The sequence below is a fragment of the Colius striatus genome, chromosome 4, assembly GCF_028858725.1.
Source record: "Colius striatus isolate bColStr4 chromosome 4, bColStr4.1.hap1, whole genome shotgun sequence".
NCBI classification, from domain to species: domain Eukaryota; kingdom Metazoa; phylum Chordata; class Aves; order Coliiformes; family Coliidae; genus Colius; species Colius striatus.
The window spans coordinates 46,050,892-46,063,082 of NC_084762.1; the positions used below are offsets into that span (position 1 = coordinate 46,050,892).

At 52.7% G+C, this 12,191-nt stretch overlaps 2 protein-coding genes across 2 annotated transcripts; one reads left to right on the forward strand and one right to left on the reverse strand.

Annotated features, from left to right (window-relative positions):
* Positions 1–4,742: 4,742 nt before the first annotated feature.
* On the reverse strand, positions 4,743–5,577 carry LOC133625365 (beta-keratin-related protein-like). The gene is made up of 2 exons (XM_061995870.1): positions 5,501–5,577; positions 4,743–5,093 (listed from the first exon to the last, which is right to left on the reverse strand). Exon 2 carries the CDS (start codon positions 5,070–5,072, stop codon positions 4,743–4,745), a length of 330 nt encoding a protein of 109 aa, XP_061851854.1. The 5' UTR covers positions 5,073–5,093; positions 5,501–5,577.
* Positions 5,578–7,776: 2,199 nt separating this feature from the next.
* On the forward strand, positions 7,777–8,106 carry LOC133625366 (beta-keratin-related protein-like). The gene has a single exon (XM_061995871.1). It carries the CDS (start codon positions 7,777–7,779, stop codon positions 8,104–8,106), a length of 330 nt encoding a protein of 109 aa, XP_061851855.1.
* The last annotated feature ends 4,085 nt before the right edge of the window (positions 8,107–12,191 follow it).

Consider the following 12,191-nt stretch of genomic DNA (forward strand, 5'->3'; position numbering starts at 1 on the left):
TTAGTTCAACGAGGCAGGCTGGTTACAGTGCTGGCTCGTTTCTTTACGTGGTGGTCTTATGCAAACTCTTACACGCTCCGTGTTCCCTGTGGTGCTGTTTACCACCTACGGGAGAGCGATGACAATCAGTATTGTGTTTTCCTGGGTACGGTCAATCTGCGATGTGATTATATCATTGGTCACGGGGTTCAGCTGCTATTGGTGTGTGACATTATTGTCACTCCTGTACCTCGGGCTTTTTCTCTCAGAATTCATCAGTAATCTCACCCAATCCATGGTGAAGGCAGAGAGCCAAACTTTCTCCCACTCTTTCACCTCCCCTTTCTCCTTCTGGCTAACTACAGCAGCCTTTGAGGATTTTGTATAACCACGGGATGTTCCAGTCCTCCTGCTTCTGCTGCTGTGTCTCCTGAAGGTGTTCCATGTCTTGCTTAGGGTGATACAATTTGTTGTGTGTGTCACTCAAAGATCCACCCCAAGGCTGGATAGTTATGGGTGGAATGGCACGTGGGAGAAAATGGGCAGATGTCTAGGGAACTTCTCACCTCACCTCCAGTGCTTTGGAACTTCACTCCTGACCAACTGCGGGACCTTGAGAGAGTGACAGAGTATTGCAAAGGAAAATGCTGTGGCTATTCCAAAGACACACAACTTGCCACACTCTGCTGGGTCTTTGCCAGTACCTATCGAACGCTGCTCAACACTAGGCAACACCTTCAGAGGGCAGGGGAAGGAAACAGACTGACGGGCGCTGCAGACACTCCCACCCCTGCCACAGGCACTGTGGCCGCTCAGAATCCAGCAACAGGCACTGCAGCTGAACCTGAGGACCAACCTGTGCCAGGATTAGTCTCCCCATACCCAAGAAGCAACATTGGACATGAAAGTCAGCTCATTTAGGGAGGGAAGAAACTCCTACTAAGAACGGCAAGGAGGAAGATGTGGAAGAAGCAGCTGAAGAAGTAGGACCATCAGGAGAAGAGGAGGAGGAAGAGGCAGAATTCATGAATGAGATGGTTGCCACTATCCCCGAGTAAGCTGTGAGATATGCAAAAGGCTTTTGGCTCTCATGCACGAGAGCACATTGTCACCTGGCTGCCGGGATAATGGGGCCAGTAGCCTGGAATGAGAGGGTAGGGAAGCCAAGCAGCTGGAATCCCTTTCTAGGGAATGGGGCGTTGACAAGGCAACTGGAAAAAGGACACAAGTCCTCAGCCGTTGCAGGTGACATCTGTCAGGTGTGAAGGAAAGGTAATAACCAGCACCAGAGGGCCCTGCCTCCAGTGAGGTGGGAGAGAGGGACAGCTGGGTTTCTTGGACTGCGTGGATACGATGGCCTGGCGCTTTAGAGCCACGGGAGTACGGGGCTCTGTGGACACCGGTGCACAGTGTACTCAAATGCCATAAAGCTCCAAAGCAATAGAAAGCATTTGCTTCCCCAGAGTGACGGGGGCATGCCAACAGCTAGCTGTGTTGCAAGCTGTGTGGGAAGATTTCTTTTGCTGCTTCCGAGGTGTGCCGGTGATGAACGTGGCTCCTTCCACAGGAGCTATCACCCCCAGACGGGTCTTGGCTCCACTGCTATGGGATGGCAGGGGCAGAAGAGGAGGAGGCTCAGGACACAATGACCATGAACCAGTAGATCGGTCCTGTGATTCCACCCGCTCAGTGCAGTTGCCTTGTGAAGCAGCCAGTGCAGACACAGTCTGTGGGAATGGCAGCTCTGACAGGACGCTGCACTCGGGAGAGTGACAGAGACAAAAGATGTCAGCTGGGATCAGGGAAGAAAGGATGGAAAGGCAGAGGAATGAGCCAAAGTACTAGGTGAGGCAACGGCAACTGGCAGTCAAAATGCTTTTGTCAAATGTCTGTTTTGACCTAGAGATGAGTTAGATCAAAATTTGGAAATATCGGATTGTCCTGTCAATACTTAAATCTCTGCAATACCATTTGCTACTTTTGTTGAACAGTGATAATACGCTCAGGAGAATCTCTCAGCTGGCAAAACTGTCCAACTTTTGCACGTTTTTAATTCTTAATTCAAGGTGAAAATCACAGACACGTTTTTTCATCTCGTCTCCTTTTTTGTTTGTTGATACATACCCTGACTCTCACTTGTATGGTGACCAAGGGTGTGGAATAGCCTCTGTACGAGCAAAATTACCTAGGCAGGACTCTCTGATGCAGCCGATTTGCCAGTTAAGAGCAAAAGTGACAAAAGAAGAAGTTACACGGAAAGGTAGACACACTATTCAGCCTTAGCGTTTCTTCCAACATGAAGTCCAGAGCATTGAATAAAAACACGAAAAGGCAGGTTCAAAAAAAGTAAGGTGAAGTTCTCCACGTAACAAACGGAAACTTTGCAAGGGAATCCCAAAAGACCCGCCAAGAATATCGCGGATGCTCTATTTATATCAATTCAAGGTTTACCTATTTGGCAAGCTCGTGAAAGAAGCTCATCACGGGTTACTAAATATGACGAGTGGCTAAGGGTGGCTTACATCTGATCTCCATGACCTGAACATAGTCGAGGCTGGGAGAGGATTCTGGGAGGATATCGCAGGCTGCCCTGACTCTTGCTCTTCTCTCAGCACCCACGTACGGCCCCTGCTGCTGCTCTCTCCTTAACAATATACTCAATGCACTCAGTGTGCTCACTCCTCCAAAAAACAAAGGAAGTAGAGAGAAAAAGGTTTTTTTCACAAAAAATACCAGATTATTCCAAGTTTCAAAAAAAAAAAAGAAAAAAGTGCCCCGTCTCAACACCAAAAAATGCCCCTACTAAACAGCAAAACCCTCCATGGACCTGCTAGAGGAGACCTCCCAGGATCTATGATGTTTTGAAGACATCCCGGTGGTGCTCCGCCTAGAAACGCAAGCAGCAGGAAGAGGACTGTAGTGGGTTTGCGTGGCCAGGTTTTAGTAGCAGGGTGCTACAGGGGTGGCTTCTTAACAAAAAAGAAAACGGCTGCTAGAAGCTTCCACTGTATCTGACAGGGCCAGTGCCAGACAGCTCTTAAGATGGACCTGCCACTGGCCAAGGCCAAGCCAATTAGTGATGGAAGCAATGCCTCCGTGACTAACGTATTTGAGAAGAAGTTCCTGCCCAGTTGCTAAGTGGCGGCAGCAGAAGACAGGATAACAGAGACCTGAGATGCACTGTATCTTGAACAAATATTAGAAAATAAGGACACACACCAACCCACATTTCCCTGAACCTGGACACGGGTTTCCTCACACGTGTAAAACTAGAAGAGGGACTAAACCAATTCACACACGTGCACAGGCAGTAACCCAGAGGGCAGGGTGATGCAGAGATCAGTTCTGCAGGCGCCTCCAGTTAAAGTAAAATTAGCACAGCTAAACGTTTCCTTCAGGAATTGTATTTGCTCTCGGTGGTTTCATGTCCACTTATTCTATTACAGACCAAAAGGTCTTATGCTGAGATTAACCTGTCGCCATCCACGTTCCCCGTCCATTCTGGAGCGATACCACCAGCTCACGTGGACAGGAGTGACCCACACCTGACTGGTGGATTTTCACCAGGACCGAGCATGTGCCGCTAGTCTGGCCATGGCATCATGGAGCTGATCTCTGGGCAGTCACCCAGGATCTCAGCACAGGCTGCATCTCTCCCAGTACAGCAAACAGCTGGGAAGGAAGAGAGTGACCCATGAAATAGCAGAGACGTGTGAATGGGGAGAGGACTGGCAGATTCAGGACGGCCACCACGGCAGTGGCACAAAAAGCAGCCAGGCCCGTCCGGGTCTGTTATTGACCCAGCAGGGTTGTGAGGAAGCGAGTGATGCTCCTACAAGGACGTAGAGAAGTTGGTGCAAGAGTGCACAGGGGCAATGTAGCGCAACCAACAGGGTTGACTCAAAGCCAACCTTCTTTTGCTGCCTACTTCCTTAGATATGCTGCTTCCGCCCATGTGATCACACAGGGCTCAGCTGATTAGCACGCAGCACTTGTTCCTAATAACTGGAAGCAGCTTGCCAGCTGCACCAACTTGTCCCTGCCATCTTTATTCAAACTAAGGGAATATCTAGCTGCTCCAAAGCGTATCCTTTCTCAACTACAACACGTACCCACACAGCAGCCTCTTCAGTCCCTGCCTGTAATCAGTACAGCACGGGGACTTGAACAGAAAACACAAACTACCCATCCGACTACTTTGTTTGGTGATTTCCAAGGTGCGCCACTGATGAATGGGGCTCGTTGCGCAAGAGCTGTCACCCGAGATGGGTCTCGTCCCCACTGCTATGAGATGTCAGAAAAAACTAAGAGGAAGCTCTGCCAAACCCAGGAACGGCAGGGAAACTCCTGGATTTACCAAGGGAAGAACCTTTTTGCCTTCACAGCTGCCGAGGGCTGGAAGGAAAAATGAAACACAACCCTCTTGCACACATGATGCCCAAAATGTTTAATGGGAAAATCAAAGAGTAACGAGAGCATGAGCAACGCAGCTGGAAGGCTGAGTGAAGTTGAGAGAAGTGGTGAGGAAAGCCTCCAGTCCAGCCATGCTTCTTTTGCAACCGCCCTCCAAGGCTCTGGCACTCCTGCATCAGCAGGAGCCGATGCGGCAGAAGGGAGCAGCAGGTAAGGGTGGGAGCAGAGCAAGAGGGGCACAGACAGAGGTTTCCTCGGGAGGAGGAGGAAGGGCAGCGCAGGCCCCTACCCGCAGGCAGGCCATGGCCACGCTCCAGGCCGTTGGGCCACGGGCAGCCCGTCGGCGGGCTTCAGTACCAGCGATTGCCCCGTCCCAGAGGCCCGCAGAAGCCCCGGCCCAGCCCGGCCCAGCCAAAGCCCCCGTGCCCCAGGGAGCCTCCGGAAGCGATGGGCACGCTGGCAGCGTTGAGAGAGCTGCCCACGGCAGCCGAGGCGCTGGACCCCACGTTGGTGCTCTGAGGGAAGGAGCTGAGGATCGGGCCCGGCAGCGTCACCAGCACTGGCGAGGGCTGGATGGTAACGCTGGAGTCGGCACAGCGCAGGACGCACGGCTCGTTGCAGCTGTTGGCAAGCGGGGCTGGGCCGCAGGCAGCCGGCGCGCACGGGCTGTAGCACGACATGTCTGGCGGAGGGAGGCGGCCCTGCAGCAACGAGAGGGAGCAGAGGGCATCAGCTGTGGCCTCAGGAGGCCCCCCACACACCTTCTGCAGAAACTCTCCTCAGTGAGCCTCCTTCCTTCCCACCACGAAGGAAGACCTCTATGGGGGGACTGGCTCTTCTGAGGAAGCTCCTTCTCACGCCAATAAAGCCAAAGGAGCATCCCGGAGGAACAGGGAATGGTGGAGGAACGGCCCAGACATTGGTTAGAGAGTGTTGGCCGTATGTCCTGAGCCTTGCAAAGATCTGTGGCTGGTAAAAGAGCCAAACAATGCCCTATTTCATATCTTGGACCATTCCCAAGGAAAATGGATGCAAATGCCCACAGCCCTTTCCACGACAACCGTCCTGCCAAGCGAGCAGAAAAGAGGTGAAATGAACTGAGACTTACCGAGATGACAGAGCAGAGGAAGGCTGAGGAGACGATAGAGGAGCTGGGAGTTGGACTCCCTTTTATACTGCGGCCCAGAGCCCCAGGGGAGCTGAAAAATGACACAAACATGAAGCGTGTTGAGAAACAGCAATTTTGGCTTCTCCAAGCTCTGCAGGTAGATGAAAGACATGCCTGTTTTGCCTGAAATGCTTGGCTCCCTTTTCATCCTGGGTAGCACTGCGATGATTCTGTTGATAGCAATTACGTTTCTCACACAGACCAGCGCTCGTCTGAGGCCTCATTCCAGTTGCTGCTTAAGCCTTGCAGCAGATTCAGGCCATGAGGCCATGTTGTGCATAACCTGCCCTTCCCGGGGAAGGTGGCCACCAGTTCCATGGGATTTTGCCCATGGAGCACACCCGAGTCGATCTGTTGTCGGCAGTCAGGGAAGCCCAGAGCGTTTTCTTCAGTAACAGCACTGTCCTTGTCTGACCTGCCAGTATTTTACTCACGACTCTCCTGAGGAGAAGCAAGGGCTCTGGAGAGGGGCCTGGAGAGGAACAAAGGAGCCTGCTGACTCACAGCTGAAAGTCAGCCATCACCCAGTGGATCTGTTTGCTTTGGTGCAGCCTTCCCAACCAACGCACACCCTTGCATCATTACTGGGTGGCTTGTTCAGGCCACTGACCCAGAGGGTCTGGCTTGTTTTCCCTGGCTCAGGGATGGATTGGCACACTCGGGGCCCTTTGACTGCCAGGTGGCACCGGCAGACCACCGTGGAGTCACCTGTGAATCACCAAAAAGTGCTGAAGCACAAGGACAGGCCTCAACTGCAGCTCAGTGAGAACCATCCACGGCCTGGCACGGGGGCTCTGTGGGAAATGGATTCAGCCGTGCAGAGGATCCTTGGCACAACCTCGTGTCCGCATTCCTGCAGAAATGCAGCTTTTTGTGCGCTGCTGTCACGGTGGTTTGCGTCTTGCCCAACCACTTGCTGACTCCTTGCAATCCTGTCATGCTCCTGGGTGGAACAGCAGCCAAAGGAGCACAGCATGGACGTGCCCGGACCTTCCCACTCCTGGATGCTCCTGGAGCACAGAGCAACTTGAGCACAGTTGCACCAGCAAAGGCCAAAGGCCGCAGTGGGGAGGGAGAGGAGTTGAGTACAGCCCTGCTGCTCCTTCCTCTCTGCTGTCCCTGTGAGCTCGCACTCTTGGGGCAGACTGTTCACTTTGAGAAGGAGAATTCTGAAAAGTAGAATCAATACATTTCCGTGGAACAAGACCTTTCTCTGTCTTCCCTTTCCTGCTCTTCCTTGATCTTGAACCCAATACAGAGCTATCTGGCCACCTTTAGGAACAGTGCCTCCACCCTTTCTCACAGTGATGCTTCTCCTAATGTCACTGAGAGTCCCTTTTTGGCCCTCCGCCAGAACATCTCTGGCGGTCGGAGTCCTGTTCTTGCTGAGTGCTCCCCAGCTGCAGGCCCGACTGAGAGGGCCAGTCACGTTCCCCAGCACACATGTGCACAGCCCACACACAGGGCCTGCAGCTCCTGGAACCCTTTTGGGTGAAGTGCCGTGGGACCGCAAATGGCCGTTGCTTCGAGGAGCCGACATCCGATGCATCACGGTGCTCCCACCCAACAGGGAAACGCAAGCCAGAGCTTCCAGATGAAAGAGACAAGTGCTTCATCTCTTGGCCATGCCCTGCAAGCCTCAAATTGCTGTTTGTCAACATGCTTCACAAAGAAGGTGTGTTCCAGGCCTCCTGAGGCGCTGGCTCACCATATAAAAAGCCTGTGCCACTCCATCCCCTTCCATCCACGTCTCTTCCCTTGCTCTCCACAGTGAACTCGGTAAGCTTGAGCTCCCTCCTCCTCTCGCTGCTGGGAGGATTTCTGTCAGGGAAATTTCTGCTTCCCTTCTGCATGGGGTCCTTCTGATAGACTGTCCAGCCTGAAAATACATTCTGCTTCCCTCTTTGGGAGGTGAGCTGGTGAGTGAAGATGGAAGGCTTTGTTCCCTTCCGAGAGGGAGGCAGGTGGGGCTCTTTTGTAGCAAGGTCTCTGCTGAGGGCTGAGGCTGGACGACCCGTCTCGTCTAAGCACTTGCTGGGTGCTTCCTCCCCGCTGATTAGTGCAGCAGCCGGCCTTGGTCTCTCTTGGCACGGCAGGGAACTTTCCAGGCAGTTGTGCCTGCTCTGAGTGGAGCCAAGCTGGGGGTCTGACGGGTCCCCACAGCTGATGCCCTCTGCTCCCTCTCGTTGCTGCAGGGCCGCCTCCCTCCGCCAGACATGTCGTGCTACAGCCCGTGCGCGCCGGCTGCCTGCGGCCCAGCCCCGCTTGCCAACAGCTGCAACGAGCCGTGCGTCCTGCGCTGTGCCGACTCCAGCGTTACCATCCAGCCCTCGCCAGTGCTGGTGACGCTGCCGGGCCCGATCCTCAGCTCCTTCCCTCAGAGCACCAACGTGGGGTCCAGCGCCTCGGCTGCCGTGGGCAGCTCTCTCAACGCTGCCAGCGTGCCCATCGCTTCCGGAGGCTCCCTGGGGCACGGGGGCTTTGGCTGGGCCGGGCTGGGCCGGGGCTTCTGCGGGCCTCTGGGACGGGGCAATCGCTGGTACTGAAGCCCGCCGACGGGCTGCCCATGGCCCAACGGCCTGGAGCGTGGCCATGGCCTGCCTGTGGGAAGGGGCCTGCGCTGCCCTTCCTCCTCCTCCCGAGGAAACCTCTGTCTGTGCCCCTCTTGCTCTGCTCCCACCCTTACCTGCTGCTCCCTTCTGCCGCATCGGCTCCTGCTGATGCAGGAGTGCCAGAGCCTTGGAGGGCGGTTGCAAAAGAAGCATGGCTGGACTGGAGGCTTTCCTCACCACTTCTCTCAACTTCACTCAGCCTTCCAGCTGCGTTGCTCATGCTCTCGTTACTCTTTGATTTTCCCATTAAACATTTTGGGCATCATGTGTGCAAGAGGGTTGTGTTTCATTTTTCCTTCCAGCCCTCGGCAGCTGTGAAGGCAAAAAGGTTCTTCCCTTGGTAAATCCAGGAGTTTCCCTGCCGTTCCTGGGTTTGGCAGAGCTTCCTCTTAGTTTTTTCTGATATCTCATAGCAGTGGAGACGAGACCCATCTCGGGTGACAGCTCTTGCGCAACGAGCCCCATTCATCAGTGGCGCACCTTGGAAATCACCAAACAAAGTAGTCGGATGGGTAGTTTGTGTTTTCTGTTCAAGTCCCCGTGCTGTACTGATTACAGGCAGGGACTGAAGAGGCTGCTGTGTGGGTACGTGTTGTAGTTGAGAAAGGATACGCTTTGGAGCAGCTAGATATTCCCTTAGTTTGAATAAAGATGGCAGGGACAAGTTGGTGCAGCTGGCAAGCTGCTTCCAGTTATTAGGAACAAGTGCTGCGTGCTAATCAGCTGAGCCCTGTGTGATCACATGGGCGGAAGCAGCATATCTAAGGAAGTAGGCAGCAAAAGAAGGTTGGCTTTGAGTCAACCCTGTTGGTTGCGCTACATTGCCCCTGTGCACTCTTGCACCAACTTCTCTACGTCCTTGTAGGAGCATCACTCGCTTCCTCACAACCCTGCTGGGTCAATAACAGACCCGGACGGGCCTGGCTGCTTTTTGTGCCACTGCCGTGGTGGCCGTCCTGAATCTGCCAGTCCTCTCCCCATTCACACGTCTCTGCTATTTCACGGGTCACTCTCTTCCTTCCCAGCTGTTTGCTGTACTGGGAGAGATGCAGCCTGTGCTGAGATCCTGGGTGACTGCCCAGAGATCAGCTCCATGATGCCATGGCCAGACTAGCGGCACATGCTCGGTCCTGGTGAAAATCCACCAGTCAGGTGTGGGTCACTCCTGTCCACGTGAGCTGGTGGTATCGCTCCAGAATGGACGGGGAACGTGGATGGCGACAGGTTAATCTCAGCATAAGACTTTTTGGTCTGTAATAGAATAAGTGGACATGAAACCACCGAGAGCAAATACAATTCCTGAAGGAAACGTTTTAGCTGTGCTAATTTTACTTTAACTGGAGGCGCCTGCAGAACCGATCTCTGCATCACCCTGCCCTCTGGGTTACTGCCTGTGCACGTGTGTGAATTGGTTTAGTCCCTCTTGTAGTTTTACACGTGTGAGGAAACCCGTGTCCAGGTTCAGGGAAATGTGGGTTGGTGTGTGTCCTTATTTTCTAATATTTGTTCAAGATACAGTGCATCTCAGGTCTCTGTTATCCTGTCTTCTGCTGCCGCCACTTAGCAACTGGGCAGGAACTTCTTCTCAAATACGTTAGTCACGGAGGCATTGCTTCCATCACTAATTGGCTTGGCCTTGGCCAGTGGCAGGTCCATCTTAAGAGCTGTCTGGCACTGGCCCTGTCAGATACAGTGGAAGCTTCTAGCAGCCGTTTTCTTTTTTGTTAAGAAGCCACCCCTGTAGCACCCTGCTACTAAAACCTGGCCACGCAAACCCACTACAGTCCTCTTCCTGCTGCTTGCGTTTCTAGGTGGAGCACCACCGGGATGTCTTCAAAACATCATAGATCCTGGGAGGTCTCCTCTAGCAGGTCCATGGAGGGTTTTGCTGTTTAGTAGGGGCATTTTTTGGTGTTGAGACGGGGCACTTTTTTCTTTTTTTTTTTTTGAAACTTGGAATAATCTGGTATTTTTTGTGAAAAAAACCTTTTTCTCTCTACTTCCTTTGTTTTTTGGAGGAGTGAGCACACTGAGTGCATTGAGTATATTGTTAAGGAGAGAGCAGCAGCAGGGGCCGTACGTGGGTGCTGAGAGAAGAGCAAGAGTCAGGGCAGCCTGCGATATCCTCCCAGAATCCTCTCCCAGCCTCGACTATGTTCAGGTCATGGAGATCAGATGTAAGCCACCCTTAGCCACTCGTCATATTTAGTAACCCGTGATGAGCTTCTTTCACGAGCTTGCCAAATAGGTAAACCTTGAATTGATATAAATAGAGCATCCGCGATATTCTTGGCGGGTCTTTTGGGATTCCCTTGCAAAGTTTCCGTTTGTTACGTGGAGAACTTCACCTTACTTTTTTTGAACCTGCCTTTTCGTGTTTTTATTCAATGCTCTGGACTTCATGTTGGAAGAAACGCTAAGGCTGAATAGTGTGTCTACCTTTCCGTGTAACTTCTTCTTTTGTCACTTTTGCTCTTAACTGGCAAATCGGCTGCATCAGAGAGTCCTGCCTAGGTAATTTTGCTCGTACAGAGGCTATTCCACACCCTTGGTCACCATACAAGTGAGAGTCAGGGTATGTATCAACAAACAAAAAAGGAGACGAGATGAAAAAACGTGTCTGTGATTTTCACCTTGAATTAAGAATTAAAAACGTGCAAAAGTTGGACAGTTTTGCCAGCTGAGAGATTCTCCTGAGCGTATTATCACTGTTCAACAAAAGTAGCAAATGGTATTGCAGAGATTTAAGTATTGACAGGACAATCCGATATTTCCAAATTTTGATCTAACTCATCTCTAGGTCAAAACAGACATTTGACAAAAGCATTTTGACTGCCAGTTGCCGTTGCCTCACCTAGTACTTTGGCTCATTCCTCTGCCTTTCCATCCTTTCTTCCCTGATCCCAGCTGACATCTTTTGTCTCTGTCACTCTCCCGAGTGCAGCGTCCTGTCAGAGCTGCCATTCCCACAGACTGTGTCTGCACTGGCTGCTTCACAAGGCAACTGCACTGAGCGGGTGGAATCACAGGACCGATCTACTGGTTCATGGTCATTGTGTCCTGAGCCTCCTCCTCTTCTGCCCCTGCCATCCCATAGCAGTGGAGCCAAGACCCGTCTGGGGGTGATAGCTCCTGTGGAAGGAGCCACGTTCATCACCGGCACACCTCGGAAGCAGCAAAAGAAATCTTCCCACACAGCTTGCAACACAGCTAGCTGTTGGCATGCCCCCGTCACTCTGGGGAAGCAAATGCTTTCTATTGCTTTGGAGCTTTATGGCATTTGAGTACACTGTGCACCGGTGTCCACAGAGCCCCGTACTCCCGTGGCTCTAAAGCGCCAGGCCATCGTATCCACGCAGTCCAAGAAACCCAGCTGTCCCTCTCTCCCACCTCACTGGAGGCAGGGCCCTCTGGTGCTGGTTATTACCTTTCCTTCACACCTGACAGATGTCACCTGCAACGGCTGAGGACTTGTGTCCTTTTTCCAGTTGCCTTGTCAACGCCCCATTCCCTAGAAAGGGATTCCAGCTGCTTGGCTTCCCTACCCTCTCATTCCAGGCTACTGGCCCCATTATCCCAGCAGCCAGGTGACAATGTGCTCTCGTGCATGAGAGCCAAAAGCCTTTTGCATATCTCACCTCTTACTCGGGGATAGTGGCAACCATCTCATTCATGAATTCTGCCTCTTCCTCCTCCTCTTCTCCTGATGGTCCTACTTCTTCAGCTGCTTCTTCCACATCTTCCTCCTTGCCGTTCTTAGTAGGAGTTTCTTCCCTCCCTAAATGAGCTGACTTTCATGTCCAATGTTGCTTCTTGGGTATGGGGAGACTAATCCTGGCACAGGTTGGTCCTCAGGTTCAGCTGCAGTGCCTGTTGCTGGATTCTGAGCGGCCACAGTGCCTGTGGCAGGGGTGGGAGTGTCTGCAGCGCCCGTCAGTCTGTTTCCTTCCCCTGCCCTCTGAAGGTGTTGCCTAGTGTTGAGCAGCGTTCGATAGGTACTGGCAAAGACCCAGCAGAGT